This window comes from Phalangium opilio, unplaced genomic scaffold, assembly GCF_054372755.1.
Source record: "Phalangium opilio isolate 3A_F unplaced genomic scaffold, DU_Popi_V2 ptg000075l_1, whole genome shotgun sequence".
Taxonomy (NCBI): Eukaryota; Metazoa; Arthropoda; class Arachnida; order Opiliones; family Phalangiidae; genus Phalangium; species Phalangium opilio.
The window spans coordinates 2412942-2439033 of NW_028324184.1; the positions used below are offsets into that span (position 1 = coordinate 2412942).

The 26092-nt window shown below is 37.4% G+C and overlaps 4 protein-coding genes and 1 long non-coding RNA gene across 8 annotated transcripts; 3 read left to right on the forward strand and 2 right to left on the reverse strand.

Moving 5' to 3' along the window:
• Window positions 1-1089: 1089 nt before the first annotated feature.
• On the reverse strand, window positions 1090-4040 carry LOC149658775 (E3 SUMO-protein ligase ZBED1-like). The gene is made up of 6 exons (XM_089844398.1): window positions 3577-4040; window positions 2553-3451; window positions 2281-2472; window positions 2022-2208; window positions 1648-1957; window positions 1090-1582 (listed from the first exon to the last, which is right to left on the reverse strand). Exons 1-6 carry the CDS (start codon window positions 3783-3785, stop codon window positions 1196-1198), a joined length of 2184 nt encoding a protein of 727 aa, XP_089700524.1. The 5' UTR covers window positions 3786-4040; the 3' UTR covers window positions 1090-1195.
• Window positions 4041-4205: 165 nt separating this feature from the next.
• Window positions 4206-11043, reverse strand: LOC149658776 (uncharacterized). 2 transcript variants are annotated; one of them, XR_016369927.1, is made up of 4 exons: window positions 10983-11043; window positions 4546-4608; window positions 4331-4455; window positions 4206-4262 (listed from the first exon to the last, which is right to left on the reverse strand). It is a non-coding gene; the product is annotated as an uncharacterized LOC149658776 (long non-coding RNA). The 2 variants fall into 2 exon arrangements; XR_016369926.1 differs by having other exon boundaries at window positions 4212-4262; window positions 4325-4455.
• On the forward strand, window positions 5725-7415 carry LOC149658777 (uncharacterized). The gene is made up of 5 exons (XM_089844402.1): window positions 5725-5764; window positions 5828-6325; window positions 6389-6548; window positions 6617-6846; window positions 6905-7415. The coding sequence occupies exons 2-5, from the start codon at window positions 6314-6316 to the stop codon at window positions 7223-7225; spliced, it is 723 nt and encodes a 240-aa protein (XP_089700528.1). The 5' UTR covers window positions 5725-5764; window positions 5828-6313; the 3' UTR covers window positions 7226-7415.
• Window positions 7506-14766, forward strand: LOC149658778 (uncharacterized). 3 transcript variants are annotated; one of them, XM_089844401.1, is made up of 15 exons: window positions 7506-8160; window positions 8241-8545; window positions 8611-8650; window positions 8717-8790; window positions 8853-8919; window positions 9713-9874; window positions 9938-10097; window positions 10166-10395; window positions 10460-10776; window positions 10844-13425; window positions 13525-13583; window positions 13660-13942; window positions 14018-14093; window positions 14157-14274; window positions 14339-14766. In XM_089844401.1, the coding sequence occupies exons 2-10, from the start codon at window positions 8487-8489 to the stop codon at window positions 11064-11066; spliced, it is 1332 nt and encodes a 443-aa protein (XP_089700527.1). In that variant the 5' UTR covers window positions 7506-8160; window positions 8241-8486; the 3' UTR covers window positions 11067-13425; window positions 13525-13583; window positions 13660-13942; window positions 14018-14093; window positions 14157-14274; window positions 14339-14766. The 3 variants fall into 3 exon arrangements, with proteins under 3 accessions (XP_089700527.1, XP_089700525.1, XP_089700526.1); XM_089844399.1 differs by having other exon boundaries at window positions 10844-13942; XM_089844400.1 differs by having other exon boundaries at window positions 7506-8545; window positions 10844-13942.
• Window positions 14767-19727: 4961 nt separating this feature from the next.
• Window positions 19728-24477, forward strand: LOC149658779 (apicoplast pyruvate carrier 2-like). The gene is made up of 5 exons (XM_089844403.1): window positions 19728-20709; window positions 22700-22826; window positions 22897-23036; window positions 23098-23293; window positions 23955-24477. The coding sequence occupies exons 1-5, from the start codon at window positions 20432-20434 to the stop codon at window positions 24183-24185; spliced, it is 972 nt and encodes a 323-aa protein (XP_089700529.1). The 5' UTR covers window positions 19728-20431; the 3' UTR covers window positions 24186-24477.
• Window positions 24478-26092: the final 1615 nt, after the last annotated feature.

The window sequence follows — 26092 nt, forward strand, 5'->3', positions numbered from 1 at the left end:
GTGCAAAATTGCTTAATCTGGCCTTGTAAGAAGCAAAAGCAAGTAAATACCTACGTTATATTTAGAATTTATATGCCGGTAGATGTCTGTTAATATTTTGAGAAATTCCAGGCTAACAGAAGATGAAAATTGAGCAAGGATCTATTGTTTATCCTTAGTTTTTCTAGAACCTATTTGCACCGCGACACTGTCGCACAATGTTCTTAGTTCGATTCTCAGTTCGTCCACAACCCTTTTCGATGGATCAAAATGAATTCATATTTACTACGCCGTCCTTCATGGTTTCATAATATCTTCTGAAGATCTTATTTATTGAATATTAATCATTTGTTACTGAACCAAATCAAGGGACCAGTCACTCGCTGTAACCCGAGAATAAATATACACGCCATAATGAAATGTTCACAAGTCTGAAAAATGTTTAATAAAGTTAGCGTTAATATTAGGTTGACTACCATCAAAACAAATAAATTTATCTCACCTTATTGAAATCGAATTTAGCCTATCATTGGAACGGATATAATTTAATCGAGATTAAGGTTGGTTTGTACTTGATAGTAACGCGTATTATTACCAAGGGGATAACCACTCGAAGAGATCCTGTACACCGATTACATATTACGCGTTATCATTTTAGCACTGCTAAAGGTAGGCTTACGCGTAGTCGATTTAATGCGGTCAAAGGTACTGCCACGTACACTGATTACGCCAAATGACTGTCCCCTCGATTATATCGTACCGCGCACTAGAGTCCGACGCCGCGAAAAAGTTGTCGGCGGCGGCGTTTGTACAGTTTAGACATATTGGCGGCGGCGCGCCGCCGGCGCGCCGTTCTATTAACCGGCGGCGGCGTTGCATACAATTTTATTGGCGGCGGCGGCGTTAGAGGCGTGTAAGTTCAGAACGAGTGATTAATGTCGTATGTACTTCTCAGTTGTGAAGTGGCGTTGTTCACAAGATTAGTCCATGTTCACAACCGTGTTCGATATTTAGATTTCAAGCTTAAGTCTGTAAGTTTTCGGCCTTTAAGAATTTCATATTAGTGTCTTTTAGCCCCTTATACAAAATTTAAATGTATTTACGAATATATAATATTTTTGAAAAAAATAACTTTATTGACTAGTAATTTCCACTTTTTCCAAAAATGACTTGACAAAATTATTATCACAAATTATCACAATCTTCGTGGTAATGCTCATTGCTCTTTTGAAAACTCTTTAATCTCATTGTAGTTATCGTGGATAAAAAGAATTTTATGAGCTTTTGATGGATTAATATTGCTCCTTTTGGCATTGACTAAACACCCTGCCTGAGAAAAAGCTCTCTCTGAGGGTGCACTGGTAGCTGGAATGCAAAGTAAATACCGAGCTAGTTTTGCCAAGGTGGGAAATATAACCATATGTTCTTTCCACCATTCGTTTGGGTCTTCAACGTCTTCTAATGTTTCTAAATATTTTTTAATTTCATTGTCAATATTGTTAACTGCTCTAAGCTGGATGTGTTTTTTAATGAGGCCACTTCGAGTTCTTTTCCATGAAACGTCTTGCTCTTTCTTTGCGGTGAAAGCAGCGCCAGCTTGACCCTTTAAGTTTATTTAAAACAATTCAAGAATATAAATACGTTTTAATAAATTAAAACAAAAAATACGTCTGTTAAATTGATGAGCGGTGTGTTTAGCATTAGTCCTCTTTCCCTCGATGTATCTGGTTCTAATTCTGAAGTGCTACATATGCACTTGTACTTCAACAGCATTCTTTTTAAAAATTGAGCTTTTGTTTCTTCCTTGTCTTCTAGTATTTTTGAAATCTGTGACAAGTTTATCAATCCTGGGTCCAACAAACTAGCGCAAATATTCTCGTCACTCAATGGAATTCTCTTTTCTAAATATTTAAGTAAAGTTTTGCTAGCTTGTATGACCAAAGGTGAGGAGGCCATGTCTTCCTCGTTTTGAATCAACCTGAAATAAATGTGCCTTTTCAGTTTTTCAGAATGAGAGAATATCAAAAATTGAGGCATTTTACTTAGTTTCAATTTCACTTTTGAAAAGCAGTACCATATTTAGGGTAGGGTATTTACTACCACTCAAAACCTCTGTAGCCTTTCGAAAAAGTTCTAACAACTTTAGCAATTCTTTCGCCATTTCCAAATTTTCGCCATTCATTATCAAGTCGTATCTTTCTTCTTTTTCAAGAAATCTTTTGAAAATGTCTTAAGAGAAACATTATACTTTTAATATATTAATAGAAATAGCGAAAATTTTGGATATGTCAAAATATGCACCTGCATTTTCCACAAAACTAGCTACCATAGTTAATATTGAATTCCATCGCGTACTGACATCTCGTTTTAAAGAGTGAAATTCCGTAGAATTACACTCAGCAGCCGGAGGCGTTGAAGTTGAACTACACTCAGTTTCGGTATTGTTTCCATTTCCACTAGAAAATGTCATTAACTCCGCATTCAGCTCCTCTTCTGTTCAGTTAAAAACCAAGTTCGTTCAATTTTGTTAAATTAAATGTAGATTTATTTATTATTTATTAAATAGAGATCACCTATGTTTTCATGTTTTTCAAGCAGTTCAAGCATTTTGACACTGATGGCAGCTTGAGATTCAGCCTTAAGGTGGTCTTGCTTGTAGATGAGCTTCGTATGAGTATCTCTCATTTTCTTCAAAAGATCATTTATTTTGTTTCTTAATCGAGCAAATTCGGGATCTTTTTCTTTTTTTGGGTCCCTCGACTTCAGTAGATCCACCGTGACTAAGTTATGGAGCCCGTGAGCAACACAGGGGAGCCTTGTTAGTTGTAGAAGTCGACACGCTTTAACAACATTGCTTCCGCAATCTGTTACTGCAATCAATGTCTTGTTATCAAGATCATAAAACTTTACAAGTTCCTGAAAGTTTTTCTTAATCTCCTCTCCTGTGTGAGGATGGGGAAAATGCGAGGTCCCTAAAGAGATAGACTTGTTTTTCCAACTTTGCTGATCAATCCAATGAAGTGTATAGGTAATATAGGAGATCCTTTTGTAATTGTCTGTCCAGCAATCAAATGTAATTGCCAGGACGTCTGGAGTATGCTTGAGGATATTCTTTACAATGTTCATAGTATACTGGTACATGTCATTCAAACCAGATTGGGCCAAAGTTCTGTCACTTGGCATGCTTTCATCCTGTTGTATAATGCCATAAAATCTACAGAACTCCTGCATCGCGTCAGTTGATACTTTATTGAAGGGAATTAAATCCCTTGAAAACCACGTGGTGATCTGTCGAATTAATTCAAATTTTTTGTTCGACTTAGACTTGCACTGAGATTGAGATGACTGTGTGGACTTCCCGAAAAAGGCAGTTATTTTATCGAATTTCTTATTTTCGTTAACCATGGCTATTTCAATATTATGATTGTCCTTGAGGTGCCTTATAAGATTTCCAGTACTGCTATTTCCATATCTAAGATAATACATTAAAAAGTGCAGAAATTTGTTTAATGTTTAGAACTTAAAAAGTTAAGATTATACATTTCGTGCTTTTCACAGTATACATTAAAACTCAATATCAGAAAATAGAGTAAAAACCTTGTAATCTTGCTTTCGCTGAGACACTTCATACAGTACACATTATTGGCATCAACACTTTCAAAAACATTGTTATTGTCACGTTGAAGTTCACCAAAATAAAACCACGCCTGACTACAATTCGAGGCGTTCCTTTTCCTATTAAGGGAAATTCTAAATTTACGTCCATTTTCAAGTTCTTTAACAAAACAATCCGTATTATCAGTCATGATTTCCAAATTTCCATTCAACGCCGGTCAACGCGTCTGTACACACAAACTAAAACTAGTTACTAGAATCGTCTGCTTCATAGTCTGATCCAGCGCGTTGGGCGGAAGACGAAACTCCGGGACGGACCGGGAGTGCTCAGTACGGGACAAAAGTATAGTTTTATTCCAGGCTCAAAGCCTGAAAGCAATCGAAGTTTAAACCATGGAGCATGTGATTGTAGATAGACGAGAGGAGAAGCCCTAGGTTTGAGAGTTAACAAGTCGACAGTCGGCAAGACGGGGTTGGCACGTCGGCGTACGCCGGTGATATTTCGGCGTCGCGGCGGGGCGGCGCGCTGTTTAAAAGTACGTACGGCGGCGGCGGGGTTAAAAACTAGAAATGTGGCGGCGCGCCGGCGTACTATCGGCGGCGTCGGACTCTACCGCGCACAACCTGGCATATGTTCCATCGAAATCGTCCTTGATTCTTTCATGTCTCTGTAAATTTAAGGTATTATAACATGGTATTTAAATTATTCTCTTTTAATCTGTCTATCAACCTATACATGTATAGAGACATTTTCTGTGATTCCCGTTTAACATTTCCTAATTATTTGTTGAAAATAATTCAACTTCACCTTCTGGCATTTTTTGGAAAATGACGCGGTTCGATTTGCCTCCCAATCCTCACCTAGAGTAAATTAACGAAAATTTAAGAAACAGATTAAGGTCTTATTTTGTATGAAAGTAGTTTTCTTTTTTTTTACTATGAGCCTTTTACCAAAAGCAAATAGAGTTATCGACAGTTTGCTTGGCCATGTTGTTTCTTTGAAATAATCCTCGGCTGGAAGAAAGCGTTTAGTTACTATGATTTCCCAGGGGATTATGCCATGGATTTCATCAAATGGAAACGTCCAATTAAGACCGCGTCAGACCTGACTTTCTAGCGTCTTTTACCTCACTTAATCGGCTTTATCCGTTTGCGTCGCCATGTTGTTCGTTGAAATAATACTCGGCTGGAAGAAATATAGAATCGATTAACGGGAAAATCAACCAATCAAAACGCTTTACAAAAAAGTAAACCTTATTGATTTCGAAATAATGACAAATATTTACTACGACATAAAATCTTTCAACTTTCAACCGATCATTGAAAATTTTTTTGTTGTTGTTTAAATAATTCCTGATAATTAAATTTAATTATATTAAACGTGTTTCAAATGTCTCGTAGCTTTTACCTCAGAAATAAAACGTAACCTTAAGACTAAGCAATATTTCGCAAAATGTAGGAGTTAAAACAATACGTTAATTTTCTGAATCTGCATCTATAAATGTCGAGTTTAACGATTTTCGAGAAACAAACAAAACTCATTTCCTTTTTTCATTAAAGACACTGAGAACCATTAAATACGCTTTTGGGGTATATTACGTTGTCCTCTATAGTTTCGTTTTTGCTGCGAAAACTAGTCAGCTCAAGCGCAAAAGTAAGCGAAACGCGAAGTGAGTAAATACACTTAATGTAAGGTGTTATCTGCTAAACATTTCTTGTCGTAATAATGATTTCGGGTAATTGGAGTTATTGCTATAAAAAATAACGACTACGTGAACAACCGTATCAGGTGGCGCTTGGTTCGCATCAAGACCAAACAACGCTTCATCGCTTTGGCAATGAATTTCGGCAAAATTTTATAACTACAGTGATAGTTCACTTTTCAAAAGGGGGTACAATGTTTTTTAATCTCCTAAAACAAATCAATATAAATAATTAGGAAACTAATTTGCCCCTTTCTCTAAGTTTCGCGAACGATTCATTCATAACGTAGAAAGAAGTCACAGATGTCGGTTGTCACTGCTAAATATGAAAAACTATTTCCCGATAGATACTTCAAGTACAAGTGAGTTTTTATTGAACGTAACCGAGAATATCAGTTCCTTTTATCACTATTTTCTCTTACAACAGATTTACGGAACCAGCTATTATCAAGTTTGGAATTCTTGAGGTATAGTATTTAAAAAAAACAACTTAAGATTCAAATGACGTTTTATAAAATTATCTTTCCTAGGAGTTGGAAGAAATTCCGCTACAAAAGAAAAAAGTTTACGATGCCATCGGATATGGAATTAAAATTCATAATTATACGTAAATGGTTAAAATGATTTAAAAAATAGTTGACGTTTTCAAGATAATATTTCGTTCAATAGCCCTATTTTCGAACCTATCGGCACCTAGGACGTCATAGACATTACCAAGGGTGGAGAATTACCAACCGTAAGATACAGAGATGCAACATCCCCTTAGATTGTAGGGCGGTTGATCATATCCTTTAGGAGGCTTTATCTAGACCACTGCTAAAAAATTGTGGTCATTAGTTTGTATTCAGTTTTCTGACGCATTTTCAGAGTTTGGACATTATACTTGCTCCATTGGATATGTTCACTTTAAGCAATGTAAAAGGTTTATTTCCAGTGGCTTTTACGACTTCACCGAGACAATCATATTGTCAGCGGCACCAAAATTGTCACTGTCAACTTCGCTCTCATTCTTGTCAATGGATTTGATGGTACTTCATGTCAAGATCCGCGTAAGTGTAACTCCAAAAACTTATAATTGATTACATTTCCAGTCTGGTGTCGGCATTTGCCTTTTCGCCATTGTTACATCACTGTTATTGACTCACAAATTGTGGTACGCCATCCTAACAAAGCCAAGACGTAAATTGAATCAAGTAATTACGCGGTATCTGATGGTTTTATGGGATGTCTTTTCTGTTTTATTCTTTGAACGTAAGTAATTTTATCTCTCAGAAATCGCAGTAATTTGGGAAAGACATTTTGTCTCTCGTGTCACGCAGCGTACCCTCGTCGATTGGATCATATTTCAGAGCGTCTCGCCTACGCTTTTTGGGTAATTGGCGTCACCTTTATCGGGTTTCTCATGAGTTGTTTCCTCAAGTCCGACTTCTTCAGTGAAAAATATTTATTCATCGAAACGATCAAAGATCTTCAATACATGCAGAGTCACGCCAATGTTCAACCACTGATGATGAAAGACGCGTTGGTTTACAAATTTCTAAGCAATAGAGTAAGCGTTTGCTAAATCTAATTCGGTCCTTTCAAAACTAATTTGGGCAATTTATTAGGCCAAGCAAGAGAAGAAGCTCGATAACTGGATGAAGAATAACTTGAACGAGGAGAATTTTTGCCATTTTTATGACCTGGTTTCGTTAGAAATGTACCAGAAAATTGTACACGGCCATAAAGCTTTGATTTTATATCAAATGTTTTTGTCTGCAACGTTGGGTTACGTTCTTACGCAAGACAATGACATCATCAGCGAATGGAAAACCAAATTAGATGTATTCTACTTTTCGAAATCGCTTCAAAGCGATTACGTCGTCTTGCCTGCCAATTCATCCTTTTTCAGCAACCCGATCTTTCGCGAATATTACGAAAAAGGGTAATTGATCCTTTCTTAAATTGTTCAGTGGTACCTAATTTGGTTTTAATTTTTATTTAGAATGCTCCTGTTTTTCGAGACGAAAGCGTTTAGTTACTATGATTTCCCAGGGGATTACGCCATGGATTTCATCAAATGGAAACGTCCAATTAAGACCGCGTCAGTCCTGACGTTATTCGCCGTTTCTAGCGTCTTTTACCTCGCTTTATCGGCTTTATCCGTTTGCGTCGCCATGTTGTTCGTTGAAATAATCCTCGGCTGGAAGAAATATAGAGGCGATTAATCGGAAAATCACCCAATCAAAACGTCTTACAAAAAGTACACCTTATTGATCTCGAAGTAATGGCAAATATTTGAAACGACATAAATTCTTACAATTTTCAATCGAACATTGTAAACACTTGATTCTATTTCATTTTCCTTGATTCAAATATCTATCATCTTAGGACATGATATATGTCAATCACAAATCTACAATAAAAACTATCATGACGAGTAATGATAGAAAATACACCGATATAAGTTAAACATGAATATTTGGTTGTTGTTCGATTGTTTTGATAACTCTTCATTAACAAACACATTTTATTAAATGCGGGTTAAATATTTCGTAGCTTTTATCTCAGCAATAAAACGTTGCTTAACTACGATGATGTAATTATTAAAGACTAAATAATCTTTAGAAAAATGTTGGAATTGGAACAATATAGTAATTTTCTGAATTCGTAGATATGGTTCTATGTGTATAAATGGCGCGTTTAACGATTTTCGAGAAACAAACAACACTCGATTACTTTTTATCATGAAGGACACTGAAAACCATTAAATAAGCTTTTGGGGCAAATTAGTTCAAAGGCAATTATACGGCGTTTTCCTCCATAGTTTTTTTAGGCTACAAAACTAGTCAGGTATATAGCAGAAAAGTATGCGAAACGCGAAGTGAGTAAATAATTTGAACAAAACATTTCATGCCGAAGTTATGATTTTAGGGTAATTGGCATTATTTCTGTACACATTAGCGACTGAGTTACGGAAAAAGAATGTATTCAAGTGGCGCGTGGTTCGGAAGAAGACCAAAACAAAGTCATGTCGCTTTGGCAATAAATTCTGGCAAAATTTGAAAACTACAGCGATAATTCACTTTTCAAAGAGTACATTTTTTATCTCCTCAAAGAGATCAATAAAAATAATTAGGACAATACACTAGTCTCTTTGCGTGAGTTTATTGGCGAGCGAATAATTTATTGCGAAGAAGGAATTCAAAGATGTCGGTCGCCACTGCTAAATATGAAAAACTGTTTCCCGATAGATACTTCAAGTACAAGTGAGTACTTATTGAACGTAGCCGAGAATATCAGTTCCTTTTAACAATATTTTCTCTTACAACAGATTTACGGATCCAGTTTATGTGACGTTTGGAATTCTTGAGGTATAGTATATAAAAAAAATAACTTAAGATTCAAATGACGTTTTATAAAATTATCTTTCCTGGGAGTTGGAAGAAATTCCGCTACAAAAGAAAAAAGTTTACGATGCCATCGGATATGGAACTAAAATTCATAATTATACGTAAATGGTTAAAATGCTTTGAAAAATAGCTGAGGTTTTCAAGATAATATTTCGTTCAATAGCCCTATTTACGAACCTATCACAGGCTTGGACGTCATAGACATGACCAAGGGTGAAGACATAACAACTGTAAGTTACAGAGTTTCAACATCCGGTCATCCCCTTAGATCGTAGGAGGTTGATCATATCCTTTGGAAGGCATTATCTAGATCAATGCCGAAAAACATTGTAGCAGGAGTTCATAATAACCCGAAGTACGAAACTGGTTAAAAAGCCCGTAACAACAAAGTTTCGCCGTAAAGCTCAGCGGATTCATACACCGCTTAACTCCCAAAGAAATGGTTACCCCATTTTTTTAGCGCCCACGCGCATTAACTTACACACTTCCGCTTTAGCACTATCTTATGATTTTGGGAGCGAAAATGGCTCACGTCTGCTTCTGTCGGAACGGTGTAAATTAAGCCTTGGCTAAGAAGTTGGCTTTTGCGCTTTTTAGTCGGGGTTTCTAGTTTTCTACAGAACATTTAAACGATCGTCAATAATGTTTTGTTGTGATATGTGTGAGTGAGAATTCCGTTGTTAAATTAAAACGGTTTGGACAAATTTATTCCCAGTATCTTTAATATAAGAATTGCAACGTGTTTCTACGTCCACCATATCGCCATTTTTCTTTTCGACGGAGGTCCCAGCCAGCGGAAGTTTTGGACCGAAAACCAAGGAGCATAGATACCACTACGATGTACTGTAAGGTTGTATGTCCATAAACAGGCTAATCCTTTCTATGCGCAACGACAGAATCTTGTTGTTCGCGATTTTTACCATTAGCTCTATGGCCAGTTTCATACTACCCCCCGAAGGGGGGTTATTGTGAATTCCTGATTGTAGTCATTAGTTAGTTTTCAGTTTTCTGAGGTATTTTCAGAGGTTGGACATTATACTTGCTCCAGTGGATATTTCCACTTTAAGCAAGGTGAAAGGACTTGTTTCCAGTGGTTTTTACGACTTCACCGAGACGATCATATTGTCAGGGGCACCAAAGTTGTCACTGTCATCTTCGCTCTCGTTTTTGTCCATGGATTTGATGGTACTTCATGTCAAGATTTGCGTACATGTAACTCCATAAACTTTTAATCGATTACATTTCCAGTCTGTTGTCGGCATTTGCCTTTTCGCCATTGTTACATCATTATTATTGACTCACAAATTGTGGTTTGCCATCCTAACAAAGCCAAGAAGTAAATTGAATCAAGTAATCAAGCGATATCTGATGGTTTTATGGGATGTCTTCTCCGTATTTTTCTTTGAACGTAAGTTATTTCACCTCTCAAAAATCGCAGTAATTTGGGAGACAAATTTTGTCTCTCGTGTCACGCAGCGTATCCTCGTCGATTGAATCATATTTCCGAGAGTCTCGCCTACGCTTTTTGGCTAATTGGCGTCACCTTTATCGGGTTCCTCATGAGTTGTTTCCTCAAGTCCGAGTTCTTCAGTGAGAAATATTTATTCATCGAAACGATCGAAGATCTTCAATACATGCAGAGTCACGCCAATGTTCAACCACTGATGTTGAAAGACGCAATGGTTCACCAAATTCTAAGCGATAGAGTAAGCGTTTGCTTGTTATAAATCCAGTTCGGTCCTCTCAAAACTAATTTGGTCAATTTATTAGGCCAAGAAAGAGGAGAAGCTCGATAATTGGATGAAGAATCACTTGAACGAGAAGAATTTTTGCGATCCTTACGACCTGGTTTCGTCAGAAGTGTACCAGGAAATTGTAGACGGCCATAAAGCTTTGATTTTGAACCAAAATTTTATGTCTGCTGCGTTGGGTTACGTTCTTAAGCAAGACAATGGCATCATCAGCGAATGGAAAACCAAATTAGATGTATTCTACTTTTCGAAATCGCTTCAAAGCGATTACGTCGTCTTGCCTGCCAATTCATCCTTTTTCAGCAACCCGATCTTTCGTGAAAATTTCGAAAAAGAGTAATGGATATCCGCTCCATTCATAAGTTGTTCACTGCAAACTAATTTGGGTTTGATAATTATTTAGAATGCTCCTTTTTTTCGAGACGAAGGCGTTAAGTCATTTTGATTTCCCAGGGGATTACGCCATTGATTTCGTCAAATGGGAACGTCCAATGAAGACCGCGTCTGATCTGACTTTATTCGCCGTTTGTAGCGTCTTTTACCTCACTTTATCGGCTTTATCCGTTTGCGTCGCCATGTTGTTCGTTGAAATAATCCTCGGCTGGAAGAAATATAGAATCGGTTAAAGAGAAAATCATCAATCGAATCGTTTTACATAGGAATGAACCGGCACCGATACTCGGGGTTTCCCGATAGTATCGGATCGGTTGGTTAAATACGATACTAAACCGATACTCGTTTAAAATGCGTTATATGGCGCTATATGATATTTTTAGGTCTTTCAGTAATGTATTGATGGTGATAATACATTTCTATAAATGTCAATAAGCCGTGATGTTATTTTGGAAGTACCTCTAAGGAATACATTTCTACAGGAGTTCATAATAGCCCGAAGTACGAAACTGGTTAAAAAGCCCGTAACAACAAAGTTTCGCTGTAAAGCTCAGCGGGTTCATACACCGCTTAACTCCCAAAGAAATAGTTACCCCATTTTTTAGCGCCCACGCGCATTAACTTACACACTTCCGGTTTAGCACTATTTTTATCTTGTGATTTTGAGAGCGAAAATGCCTCACGTCTGCTTCTGGCGGAACGGTGTAAATTAAGCCTTGGCTAAGAAGTTGGCTTATAGTCGGGGTTTCTAGTTTTCTACAAAACATTTAAACGATCGTCAATGATGTTTTGTTGTAATATGTGTGAGTAAAAATTCCGTGGTTAAATTAAAACGGTTTGGAAAAATTTATTCCCAGTATCTTTAATATAAGAATTGCAACGTGTTTCTATGTCCACCATATCGCCATTTTTCTTTTCGACGGAGGTCCCAGCCAACGGAAGTTTTGGAACGAAAACCAAGGAGCATAGATGCCACTACGATATACTGTAAGGTTGTATGTCCACAAACACGCTAATCCATTCTATGCGCAACGACAGAATCTTGTTGTTCGCGATTTTTACCATTAGCTCTATGCCCAGTTTCATACTTCCCCCCGAAGGGGGGTTATTATGAACTCCTGATTTCTATAAATGTCAATAAGCCGTGATATTATTTTGGAAGTACCTCTAAACATTGTACTTGGTAGTATATAGTTCATGAAATTATTATTTCCTTGCATTTTTAAATCATGTAAATGGCACTGTCATACTAAAAATATCGGTATCTTTGAAGTATCGGGTTTTGGGTCATAGTGAGAAAATATCGGTATCGATCGATATCGGTTTATGTTTGCGCCGGTATCAATCGGTATCGGGTTAAGCCTAGTATCGGCCATCTCTAGTACTACAAAAAATACACCTTATTGATTTCGAAATAATGACAAATATTTGCAAACGACATAAAATATCTTACAACTTTCAACCTAACATTGAAAACAATTGGCTCAATTTCGTTTTGCTAAATTCAAATGTTCGTCATCAGACCACACAAATCTAGAATAAAATTTTTCGCGAAGACTCGAGTAATGATAGAAAATACACCGATATTATTTAACCATGATTATTTTGTTGGTGTTGCTTTGGTAATTCTTTGTAAACAAACACATTATATTAAACACGGTTTAAACATCTCGAAACTTTTATCTCATCAATAAAACGTAACCTTAACTACGATGATGTGATTATTGAGGACTAAATTATCTTTCGAAAAATGACGGAGTTGGAACAATACGGTAATTATCTGAATCTGTAGAGATGATTAAGACACTTGTCTTTGCCCGGTGGTTATTTTAAAGGACTATATCGTTTACCCGAATTCTACCTACCTAGAAAGGTATTTCGATCCCAATGTAGTCAATCAATTCCATGGCGTTTCGTAGCTAGGTTTAATCTCCTTTGGTTAAGTAGATTCGTGTTGAGCGCCATGATTAGTTTCTTTCCTTCGTACGCCTAACGCAATTAATTTCATCATTATTTTTCCGCTAGATAACTTTCGAATTATCAACTAATAAAGTCATAAACCTTGTAACTAAATGATGCGTTTAACGATTTTCGACAAACAAACACAAACAATTCCTTTTTTTTCATGAAAGACAATGAGCTTAAAGGGAATGAGAAGCTTCCTTTGAAAAACCTCTGTGATTTATATATAAAAAATATAGAATTAATTTCTGTGAATTCAAAAATATCAAGCTTTTAAATCTCCGATTTCTGGTTATTTGGCAATATGCATTTGAAAATGCTTCATATGAAATTATTTGAAATCCACTCTTTATGAAAGGCTAAACGTTTCCCGTAGGCTGACGTCACAGATATATTTTTCACGTGAGATGGTGCCACTCTCTCCGCTATCAGACCCAGAGTTTAGACTGACGAGAAGCTCTAGACGCGTGTAGGATTCCCGCGCTTTTTTTTCCTCTCGTCATAGTGATGTCATCAAACGGGCGAACAAGCTCGACAAAACAAAAATATTGATATATCGGAACTGAGTTTTCGTGGTTTTTGAATGAGTTTTGTTTTGCATGACGTAAACAAGTCAGGTCTAGAGCAAAAGTAAGTGAAACGCGAAGTATGGCATTACCAGGAGCACCTGGCATTACACATAAGGAAAGGCGTTTTCTACAAAACATTCTTGCCGTATCTATGGTTTAGGGTAATTGGCAATTTGGCAATATTGATGTAAATCAGCAACCGAATTGCGGAAAACAAAGGTATTCATGTGGCGCGTGGCTCGGAAGAAGATTAGACTACATTTGATAACTAAAACGATAATTCGTTTTTCAAAAGCGTACATTTAAACAGAAGAGATCAATATAAACAATTAGGATGATACATTTGTCTCTGTGCCTTATGTCTCGCGAGAGTTTATTGGCGAGCAAATAATTTATTGCGTAGAAGGAATTCAAAGATGTCGGCCGCGCCACTGCTAAATATGAAAAACTGTTTCCCCATAGATACTTCGAGTACAAGTATTTACTGGACGAAACCGAGAATAGCAGTTCCTTTTAACAATATTTTCTCTTACAACAGATTTACGGAACCAGCTACTATCAAGTTCGGAATTCTTGAGGTATTTATTAAAAATAAATTTAAGATTACAAACGGCGTTTTAATAGTTCTGGTTTTATAAAATTATCCTTCTTAGGAGTTGGATGCAATTCCGCTACAAAAGAAAAAAGTTTACAATGCCATCGGATAGGAACTAAAATTCATAATTATACGTAAATGGTTAAAATGATTTAAAAAAATAGTTGATGTTTGCAAGAAAATATTTCGTTCAATAGTCCTGTTTCAGAAAGTATCGGCACCTTGGATGTCATAGACAGGATTCACTCGTAAAATATACAGGTATCAATGGAATATATACTGAAAATGTACAGGAATCACTTGGAAAATATATAGGTATTATTGGAAAAGATATAGGCATTATTGGAAAATATACAGGAATCACTTGGAAATTACACAGGCATTACTTGATAAATGGAATCACTGGAATGTATGGAAAATATACAGGCATCACTGGAATGTACGGAAAATATACAGGAATCACTGGAATATATGGAAATTATTAAGGAATCACTGGAATATATGGAAAATATACACGATTCATTGGAATGTATGAAAAATTTACAAAATTTACTGGAATATATGGAAAATCTACAGAAATCACTGGAATCTCTCCGAAAACATACAGAGATTACAGGAATCTCTCGGAAAATATACAGACATTACAGGAATCTCTCGGAAAATATGCAGGAATCCCAATAAAACAGCGTAAAAACGCTTTGAGTTGGATTCCCAGTAATCATACATTTCAGTTCCTTCCAATTTCCCCTCAATGCATCCAATTCGATACACTGTTTCACACATTATAGGCCAGGACAGATAGGCCAAAAAAGGGCTTGACCTAGAACATTTGAACATAAAGATGAAAATTGGTACATGTGTTGTTTTTGACCCAGCAAAAATATACTAAAAGTCCCCTGCTGTAGAGCGCGAGCTTTCGCCGCCATCTTGGAAAATGGCCGCCGGGAATGCCAGCTACAATGTATTCTACGTTCTTCTTCAAAAATTATGAAAATTGGTACACATAATGATTGGAACCACATGAACATCATGGCTAAATTTTACAGCTCTGTGTTCAACAGTTTGGTCGCCATATTGGAAAATGGCCGCCGTGAATGCTAGGTACGATATATTTCACCATGTTGTTGGAAAATTATGAAAATTGATAGGTATTATAATCAGAGCTGTGTGTACCTCATAGTAAAATATTGAAGCCATTATTCAGATAGTTTGGCCGCCATGTTGGAAAATGGCCGCCATCAATGCCATTTAGATACAGTATATGGTTCAAAAATTTTGAAAATTGGTAATTATTATGTTGAAGATCGTCTAAATATCATACTTGAATAATGAAGACGTGCTACTGATAGTTTGGACGCCATCTTCGAAAATGACAGCTTGAAATGCCAAATCTATTACCGATATATAAATTATTTCAATATTTTTTATCGAGTAGATGATTTTCATGAACGTATTAAACGCCATAAAAATAACTATTTTTGAGTCTAAATTATCGATCCATCTTCAAAAATGGTCGCTGAAATATTACTATCCTAAATTCTGCCATATTACTCGGATTTTGGTTAGGAAAAACCATTTTATATGGGGTATAAACATTCTAGTGTCGTTAAGGATTAGATTTAAGACACATTTTTAACATTTCGTTCATATTTCTCGTCATCCTGAAGATTTTTTTATTACGGCTAATACCTTGACAATGACCACACATTGCCCAGCAAGCTAATCCAGATCGTCTACTTTCACAGTTCTTTGTACTATTTGTTCTGCAAACTGCAGGTTTAAATTATGAGTGTTATAAGTTCATCTGATGCCGGAAGGAGAATGGTGTGAACCAATCCCCACTGTTCGGGATTAAATCGTTTCCTAGCTATTGTTGGACTTAAAGATACGCTCGAAAAAATGTAGTTTTGCGGCGTCGGTTGTTGGATGAAGCTTGGGGAGATCAAATGAGGACTTGACAGTATATGTGGCAACGGTTCCGTTATACGTGTAATATCCACATAGTTAAAGCGTGACGTGACAGACGTGTCAATTATCACCCTAAAGAAAAGCGAAAACAAATCTCTCTTCGGCAGCAGCTATGGCTTCCTTAGATGCAATATGGTCATTATAAAAGAGCAACAAATTTGTAAGATGTTGTTTATCTGTCATTACTTTTAACCACGCCTTATCATAACCACACCCAGTTACAGCACGTAAATGAAAGAAGTGTTCCCTTAACCTTTTTTACTCAAAGGATTTGTCGTGGCGGAGGGGGCCTGAGTTCGGTGTGACGGTTCGGGAGTTCCTTGGGTTCGCCCTTGGTTCAGACCGTTCCTTGCCCCATTCCGTGAAGGTTTTTCCCGTCCGCTTTGCCTCCGCCCAGGTGTTGCCTTGGCTCACCCCCGTTATTGGCAATCCTCTAGGGGTCGCGGAAACACTATTTGTTTGGGCCGTATGGCACTTCTGTGCTAGTAGAGAACTCCCCCGTCCTCTCGAGTCTTCTGCTGCCGTAATCCTTCCCTGTCACCGACCACCTCCTGACTGGGCTCGTCGCTGACGGTTTCCAGCTTCTGTCACCTGCTCAAGTGGCGTTTGTCGGGCCCGCTGGCCGATCCCGTGTGCCATGACGGCGGTTCCGCTGGCCGATCCCGTGTGCCAAGACGGCGGTTCCGCAGGTTCAATTTGGAATATGATGGGGAGGGGCGCTGATAAGGCCCCCAGCTAGGTGTGGCGCCTAATCAAGGGTTCTGACATGCAATTATTATGAAAAATCTTCAGGATGACGATGAATATGAATGAAATGTTAGAGATTTGTCTAAAATCTAATCTTAAACAACACTAGAATGCATAAACCCCATATTAAATCACATTATCTAATCAACATGTTGAGACTAACAGCATTGAATAACTTTTCGTTCTTTCAGAATTTAGGGCAATGATTTTCGTGTGCCCATTTTTAAAGATGGTGTCGATAATTTCAACTTCGAGACATCAAATTTTTGTGGTTTATTACGTTAATTAAAATAATCTATTCAAAAAAGGAATTTCAAAAAGATTTATATATTTGAAATATATTTGGCATTTCCAGCAGTCATTGTCAAAGATGGCGCCCAAACTATCAGTAGCACGTCTTCAATATTCAAGTATGATGTTTAGACGGTCTTCAACATAATTATTACCAATTTTCATAATTTTTTAACGATATACTGTATCTAAATGACATTGATGGCGGCCATTTTCCAACATGGCGGCCAAACTATCTGATTAATGGCTTCAATATTTTACTATGAGGTTCACACAGCTCTGATTATAATACCTATCAATTTTCATAATTTTCCAACAACATGGTGAAATATACTGTACCTGGCATTCACGACGGCCATTTTCCAATATGGTGACCAAACTATTAAACATAGAGCTGTAACATTTTGCCATGATGTTCATGTGGTTCTAATCATTATGTGTACTAATTTTCATAATTTTTGAAGAAGAACGTAGAATACATTGTAGCTGGCATTCCCGGAGGCCATTTTCCAAGATGGCGGCGAAAGCTCGCGCTCTACAGCAGGGGACTTTTAGTATATTTTTTGTTGGGTCAAAAACAACACATGTACCAATTTTCATCTTTATGTTCAAATGTTCTAGGTCAAACCCTAAAAGTCCTGGGCTATTACTCCAATCACCCACTGTACTTCTCTTTTCCTTCAATTTCGTGAAAACGGCATAATTTCTTATCTAATTGATATTTAATTAGACCGAACTGAACAAAAAGAGAAAGTTTTTGTCATGAAATTTAAAAACAAATCTGCTATGGGGTACGTGTATATACAGGTACGGTAACAATGCGATGTACCTTTGTATTGTTAATACAGTACGGTTTTCTAGTCTGCCTATATCCATTCGAAAAACCGTCTTTATAGATTAAAGTGGTCATCAGGTAATCAAAATTATGAAAAAGGAAGCGTTCTGCCTTTCTGACAGAATGACTAATAATCAAAGCCCAGCCCAAACGTTTCTTTAAAGTAGTAGATGGGAACTATGAAATATTTTTGAAATTCGCAGTCATCTTGAAAACTGGCTGCAAGAAATTTGTGAAACCTTTATAGAAGAACGCTCACGCTTCTCACTCGATTTCACTACATTCAATAAACCGTTTCGCTATATCCGATTGGAACTTGGCAATTCGAGCATAGCTCCACCCTGTTGCCATTCTGGTTGTTATTTTTTTTTTCGCAGAGTAGAAGCTATTTCAGCCGTCCAAAAATAAAATGTTGCTGACAGGCCAGCAAAGAGGGTAGAAAGAGTTGAAGCTTGAAAGTTGGCAAGGCATTTTGGGTGTTCTCGCTTTTCTTTTTTACCTCTCCGAGTGACGTATGTCACGGAGAGGTATTACACCGGCCGTGTCTGTCTGTCTGTCTGTGTGTCTGTGTGTCTGTGTGTCTGTCTGTCTGTCAGACCCCACGTGACCGCGTTCGCAGTTTACAAATCGGAGCAAACAAATACCCGATTTCCGGAACGGGTTCGCGTTTCACGGAAATTTGGCCATTTATCTACCAACACCAGTCTTTACTAACTGGCTTCTAAGGACCACAATCTGTTAGTCTTTGTCCATCCCACATGGACACTAGTCTGTACTTGCAAGCTTCCAAGCACAACCATCTTCTGTTCTTCGTCAATTTCACCTTGACACCAGCTTCTTTGCACCACCATCTTCTGTTCTTCGTCAATTCCACATTGACACCAGCTTCTATGCACCACCATCTTCAGGTCTTTGTCCATTCCACATGGACGCCAGTCAGTCCATTCTGGCTTCTTTTCCTTCGTCATCGTTTGGTTTCAAGATATACGCGGCGATCGGCTAGGGTTACGAGAAACGTCTAGCCTCCCAATGGCAGGGCTTCCACCATCGGTTCACGCGAATGCGTTTTAATCTATTATTGGTTTCAAGATATACGCGGCGATCGGCTAGGGTTACGAGAAACGTCTAGCCTCCCAATGGCAGGGCTTCCACCATCGGTTCACGCGAATGCGTTTTTATCTATTATTATAATGGGAACGAATCGTATATATACCCTAAAATTTGAAGAAAGCGGGCAGGAGGGGCACCCTTCACTTTAAACATCAATATTAGCAAAGTTTCGAAAGATAATAGGAACAACTTTATTTTAAACGATTTAACTATTTTTAAAGTTATTTACTGGCGATTAAAATAATTAATATCATTTATATTTAATTAATTATTTAAGATAAACTTATTTCTACGTACTGACACAAGTAAGAGTTAATATAGAACGAGTAATGAAGATTGCATCTGAATCGAAACACTACACGCATATCAAAGTTAATATAAAGCGAGTAGGATGAAAAGATCTCTTACAAAACGATAGCATTTTCTTTTTGCAGAATATTAAATGGAAATACTTAAATATTTTTCGGCATTACGATTCATTTAGTAGTTGTGTAGGTATAAAGCTCTGTTTCATCTCAATATTCCAAGAACATCTTTTGATATTAACATTTAAAATTTGGTGTTTACTTTTTAATTCATCTTTACTACATTTATATATAGTGTAAACGTAACTTTTAGCTTCATTAAATTATAAGGATGTTAATACTTCATCTCTCCATACGTGTTGAAACGACTGGATTTATGAGATAAGAATTGACCTTGTTTCATGTCCTCTTATAAGAGGTCTTAACGGTTCAGAGTGAGCCGAAAGTTAAGTACACATTTAAGTGATAAATATTAGGTCCTCATTAGAATTATTGAGGATACGCAGGAAGTTATTAAACGCTTTAGACTTTACAAATGATCATGGCAATATCTCGCCGATTAGAACTATGTATTTCCGGTTTGTCTCATTGGCTGGCGGATCTGTGTTTGGAAAGTAAATTCGTCTCGGCTCGGAGAGGTTTATTTTGGTTTCCCAACTTGTTATTTATTTGTTATATTTTCCTCCTAATATCCGGTTCACCGTATCTCAACCAATAAGAGGGCAGAGAAAGATGAGCGCACACCGGAAGCGTAGAGGTAAACGCTCAGAGCGAGAACACTCCAGTCAAGCCTTCAACTCCCCCTCTTTTTACCCTCATTGCTGACAGACTGACGGGCAACGCTTGGACCTTTTGATGCAAGCAGGGAGGAGAGACTTGAGAGGGAGCAATAATGTGAATAGGTGGATAGGTTCGCTTCGTGGCTTTTCGCTTAACTCGTCTCTCTCCGGTGCTGCTCAGTCACTCGCCGCGGTGTCTGCGCGCATGCGTCAAATTTAAAAACTGGCTTTGAACTGGAAGTGGGAGCTGGCGGTAGTGTAGTAACCGACGCCACTCGAGCGTGCGCGTTAACCAAATATTTGAAAAGAGATTTAGCAACATAATTGATAGTTTCAAATGATTATAATATATTTTTCCACTGCTTTTTGTTGAAGGTCTTAGATTGGCATTATGATTAAAATGATTGCATTAAACGCAGATCTATTCTGAGTGGAAGATGATTTCATTCAGTTACAAAACCAAGGGACTTATGTCGATCTGTGGAAGTTTCATCATAGCTCTTAGTTACGGCAACTTTTATACGGTCGGTGGAATCAACCCTTACGTTTCTTCATATCTTCACTTTAAAGTGGAACCGTGGTTCGACCCAAGTTATATCGTTCTTATCAATGGTTTTTCCATGCTGGGTCAAGGATGTCTCGCTGCTTTGGGTGGTTACCTAGCGCCACATTTAGGCACCAAACCAGTTCTCTTGCTTGGTGCTGCGGTCTACATGTAAGAATTTTAGACACTAAAGTAGGGCTGTGCGAATACTCGAATTTTCGAATACTATTCGTTTAATTCGAATCGAGTATTCGATTCGACGAATCGAATTTGCCATTTTGACAAAAACGAGTATTCGATTCACAAAACGGTTATTCGAAAAGAAATTCGAATAACCGTTTTAAAAACGAATATAGTTCCATAAACCGAGTAATCGTTTCCTAGGTGATAAATTCCAATAGTAAACGAGTATTCGACTGAAAATGTTAAGGACTAGAATGGTCACATAACATATATAAAGCGGCTTCTTTTTTTTCATTTTCAATTTCAACGCGCAGTTCCTGGTGTTTTGTTTTTCCCTCACGAAATACTCAGTCTTAGCACGGAGGTGTGTTGTAGAGGGAGTAGAGACTGTGCCTCTAGGGCCTAGACATAAGTGTGCTAGTCATTTAGTGTTCCTTGCATAATTTTTGCGCATACCGAGCCTACAATCTCTGACGTCATTTCTCCATTCTCCTAGAGAACACGCGTTTTAAAGTAGGCGTAGTTTTCTTTTTTCCCGGCTTAACTATTTGAATATTTTCCATATTATAGTTTATGTAAATAGAAAAAATAGTAAAGGCATTTTGATTTTTGAATAAGATTTGGATTTGCAAGTGCTTGAGAAATTCCCGGCACTCCCGACTCGATACACTAGGGATGTCAAATACCGCCCGGTTTAACCGAAAACCGGTTTTTTTACTCTTCGGAGCACCGTTTTTTTAATTCTTAGGTTTTAATCGGTTTTTTGAAATAAAAACCGAAAACCGAATCAGTGTTTTCTCAATTCACAAAATTAAAAGTTTTAGTTTTTCGACACTTGTTACTTACCTTCTGTTTACTTCTAGCAATCTACCACCATGGACACATATCAATTTTAAAGGAACTTTCGTTCTCACCCCAAGAAAAATCTGTGGAGTAATTTTCCATTGGTATATTCTAGAATGCCAATGGAAAACGGCACTAGTTATCGCCTATTAGTACTACCTACTCATACTAATATTCGGTCTTCGGGTCTATGTTGGAACATAGCATTTTTCAACATCTATCATAAACGGCCGGATAAAAACCGGTTTTCTGACAAACCAGTTTTTTGTCCAGTTTTTTTGGAGCGGTTAAAACGGCCATTTAAATTAATCGGTTAACCGAAAACCGGTTTCAACGTCAGTGGCTCGCGGTCATCTTTCATGTTTACAAGGGCTCGTCTAGTTACGGAGGGAGGATCAAAATGCATACCCCTTTTTATGGACAAATAAGGTCTAGCTTTTTAGTAGAGGGGAAGCTACGAGTCTCTACTCGTTCTACAACACACTTCCTTGTGCTCGAACTACATTTCTTGAAAAACGAATAATATTCGTTTAAACGAGTACTCGATTCGGATTTCGAATAGGAGATTTACTATTCGATTCGTATTCGATTCGGTTTGAAAAACCACTATTCGCACAGCCCTACACTAAAGTTTATTCGAAACCAAATAATAGGTGCAGAAAATACGCACCCAAATACTAATGACGTATTTTGTCATTGATTATGTCTAAGCTCAATATATAACTGTAATTTGATCAACATGGCAGTTTACCAATGCTTTTCTTCATTGGTTTTCTTATTTTTGGCTCTCAGAAACTTTCGGAAATGCAATTGTTTCTACTTTCTTATAAATTACAAATTGAATTATACGTTGCGTGTGTAACGTTCTATCTTGAAAGTTTTCGGTTTTGGTGAAGTAGTGCCGATAAGAGATTCCGAGGCAGATCTCTTTAAACAACTTTTCGTTGTTGTGAAGTTATTACCTCTAGTTTTTGAAAAATTTAAAATATCTAAAATGTTGTAATTGAACACTGAACTATAGAAAAACTGTAATGAAATACCAAATTTGGTCAGCTAATGCAGGAGTATATTAGATTAATAGAACAGAAAGTATACTTAAAGCACAATAATGTCACATTGCACCTGGAAATTTCAGAGGAATGACTGCTGTATCAGGTGTGACTTTGAAGACGGGTTTTTACTATCTGCTTCTTACATATGGATTCTTGGCCTGGATTGGAGCGGGAATATCTTGTGCTTTAATCATGGGAGACATCATGAAGGCTAGTAACTTCAATATACGATAATACACGCTAAATCTTATTTTATTTAATGAAAATTGTATTATTTCAGTGGTTTCCAGCTTGGGCTGGCACAACAAGCTCTTTCGTGAACGCCGGTTTTGGAATTGGCGGGTTTATTTTCAATTCGTTTGATACCTTTTTGGTAAACCCGAATAATCTGTCACCGGAAACGTCAGGACTAAATGAAGGGTGATGTCGACATCGGAGTATTCTTGTTATATCAAATCTATTGTAAATTGGTTAATTCTAGATATTTTACTCAAGAATCACTACTGGAAGAAGTACCTCATTTGTTTTGGAAAGTATCTCTATTAATAGCAGCGCTTCAAGTAATTGGAATTCTTATGGTTTTTGATCCACCAAACGAAAAATACAATTCACAAAAGAAGGATGAAAACTCCATTACGTATAGTAACAATATACCGAAGAATGATCATGAATCTGAGGTTAATATATTTAGTATTTTATTCTTCTTTATAATCGGCCTTTGTGGATTCATAATAAAACGATTCCCTGACAGTATCATATCAGGCAATTTGAGCTTTAGTTCGATTAAAAGTATATAGATATAAAAAGTACACTACTTTAACAATTCCCTGCTTTGGCTGTAGATGACATGTAAACTCAGAAACAAACTACCTTCGCTCAACCGCCTATAGAAACTGACCAATCAGGGAAGAGATTCTTTACGTCATAGTTTTATAGAAAATAGTACATGAAGCTGGCAATCCAAACGTTAATTTTTAGTACTAAAACTAGCATCTGCTACTTTATGAGCCTATTCACGGCTTGTTCCCTGTGCCATGGTCGGGAAGGTAATCATACGCAGAGGTGAGTCGACACTATTCTGGAATAAAGGAGGGCTTCTCATATTACACGTCGTGAGCAATTTTTCAACGAAGTGTACTTTTTATTTTTATTTCTGTATACTTTTGGCTCTATAATCAATCTGAAATATGAACGAGTGGTAATTTTTCACAAAACTATTACGTCATGGTCATTTTCTTGTAACCAATATGAGGTCTTTCATTTTGAATACTGAAGACCTTACCCTAGATACGTTATAACGTTGGACGATTATAGACTAAATTGTAAATCTAATTGCAGACAATAAGTCCAAAGATGAACGTTGTGAGTACTATTAATGCCCAAGAAAGAGAGTTATCTGAAAACACGAATAGATCTATTGATAAAATATGTGTAAAAGAAGTTACGGGCTTAAGCCCCAAAGAAATGTTGAAGTCCAGAGAATTTTATCTCATATGGGTGGCAATCGCTTGCCAGATGGTACCAATGTCGTTTCTGGTATCAAATTTTAAAGTATGTCGTAAACATTGATAACTAAAACGGTTTGATTAACAATGTGGACATAAGATCACAACGGAATCAGACTTAAATAATATACATATAATTTTGATCGGTTCTTAATCGTCTCAAGCAGGGCGAAGTATAATAGAAGACGTATTGTGCTGTGAACTCTTATCCTGCACCGTGAACCTAACCTATCACAGTTCAAAATCAACCACGTGTTTTCTTTCGTGTACAAACTGATATCGTCACATTCTCACGAGAAGGTGTAGTTCGGGAAATAAGCTCAATCAAGAGAAAATAGAACAGAGTATAACACTTCTGCCTCCGCGTGCTGGGAGAGAGTAAGGATGTCCCTATAACACCAAAAATTTTACCCCCCTTCTTTCCCCCCTTTCAATAGGACGTCCCCCCTTGATGACGTCACTTGATGGTGTTGGCGGGAAATTTGAATTGTTGAGCCACCTGGTGGTGGTTTTCTTGGGGGGGGGGAATTGATGACGTCACGTGATGGTGTTGGAGGGGGGGAATGATGACGTCACGTGATGGTGTTGGCGGGAAATTTGAATTTATTTTTGGTGTATTGGTATGACGTCACGGCTAATTTTTGATGAAGTAACGTGGCTGATACCTGTAGGGATAGGCTTATGCTATGGTAGATCCTGAAAGATAGGCTTATGCTAGGTTATTCTAGGCTTATTATTATTAAGAATCGAATTTTAGTCAAAAACCTTTAATGAACACAATCAATTCCAATTAATTCGCGAATGTACGCGTCGTTATTTAAGCAAATGTAGAATAAATTATATAATTGTAGTTTACGCGTCAAGTTTTTGTCACGAACCAAGTTACAAAAATCTTCGAAAATGCTCGAAGGAACTATACACGCCGCTAGGAAATTTTTTACACGGTCGTAATCATTGTGAGACATAGTACCGCGACTTACATAATATTTTTGATATATATCATTCATGCGTTTTACAATAGCTTCGTACATGCATTTAATAACTTCGGCTTGATCATTTAAAAGCTTGAAGTGAAATCTCATAAAACTAAATTTCTCGTTCAGTTTCCCTGCCTCGGCCTTTGTTAGAGTGAATACGCTGCCATCGTCGAATACTATACTCCCCTCCATAACGGTTATTTTTATTTTCAAGTTCAAGTAACGATAATTACCCAGGTCGCCAGTCTCCAAAGCTGAATAGATCTCCGTCCACTCCTCCATAAATTCCTTCAAAACGTCTTCCGAGATTGTGAGAATAATCCCGTCCTTCTTTGTCAGAAGTAAGCTTGGCTCGAATCCATTTACACCGAAAACGGCATAGCAATCAGCCCCAAGTCTAACACGGGCGTTCACGCGGTAATCTATGATCTTGGTGGGCATTCTTACGGCAGGTCCTTACGGTTTAAAAGCTGACGACTGAATGATTTTTATTGCGTGATTTTCTTGAGTGCGTGCTTGATAATTAGCCTGAGGGTATATTGACTGGTGCTTTTCTTTTTTTTATTGCCCTTTATGGGCTACATACCACCCCCTAAAGTCGCGATGGTTTAGTACCTTAAAGGGGGGGGGGGCGTAGCTAAACCAGTTGTATTGTTGTCAATGGAATCTGAGTGATTTATGACTCACACAAACGTGTTAAGACATTCCATCGGCTTTTTATTTATACGTAATATTTATACGTAACCATGGTCAGACGGGTCTATGGCCATAAAAAGGGGCAGAACTTGAACAAAAGAATTTATCCCCATCCGTTTTTATTTTTACTATAAAGACGTGTTTTAATGGGTTTAGGGGTATGGTCGAATCAGTTGTATTGTTATGAATTGAATCTATTTTCGGATTTATTGCTTTGTTAGTCGGTGACTCTTCCTACCACGAAACATTTAATTGTTTCCAGGTGTTTGCCCCTAAGGCATCCTGACAAGTCTCAACA

Bases quoted from the DNA above. Each gene is read 5' to 3' on its own strand.
- LOC149658778 (XM_089844400.1), top strand. From the start codon at position 8,487: ATGTCGGTCGCCACTGCTAAATATGAAAAACTGTTTCCCGATAGATAC. The intron at 8,791-8,852 runs GTAAATGGTTAA...TTCGTTCAATAG, and splicing joins ACTAAAATTCATAATTATAC to CCCTATTTACGAACCTATCA. The intron at 10,098-10,165 runs GTAAGTTATTTC...CGTGTCACGCAG, and splicing joins CTCCGTATTTTTCTTTGAAC to CGTATCCTCGTCGATTGAAT.
- LOC149658775 (XM_089844398.1), bottom strand. From the start codon at position 3,785: ATGACTGATAATACGGATTGTTTTGTTAAAGAACTTGAAAATGGACGT. The intron at 3,452-3,576 runs GTTTTTACTCTA...GTATTATCTTAG, and splicing joins AGCGAAAGCAAGATTACAAG to ATATGGAAATAGCAGTACTG. The intron at 1,583-1,647 runs GTATTTTTTGTT...ATAAACTTAAAG, and splicing joins CGCTCATCAATTTAACAGAC to GGTCAAGCTGGCGCTGCTTT.
- LOC149658779 (XM_089844403.1), top strand. From the start codon at position 20,432: ATGATTTCATTCAGTTACAAAACCAAGGGACTTATGTCGATCTGTGGA. The intron at 23,037-23,097 runs GTGATGTCGACA...GGTTAATTCTAG, and splicing joins ACGTCAGGACTAAATGAAGG to ATATTTTACTCAAGAATCAC. The intron at 23,294-23,954 runs GTTAATATATTT...ATCTAATTGCAG, and splicing joins AGAATGATCATGAATCTGAG to ACAATAAGTCCAAAGATGAA.
- LOC149658777 (XM_089844402.1), top strand. The intron at 6,549-6,616 runs GTAAGTAATTTT...CGTGTCACGCAG, and splicing joins TTCTGTTTTATTCTTTGAAC to CGTACCCTCGTCGATTGGAT. The intron at 6,847-6,904 runs GTAAGCGTTTGC...GCAATTTATTAG, and splicing joins ACAAATTTCTAAGCAATAGA to GCCAAGCAAGAGAAGAAGCT.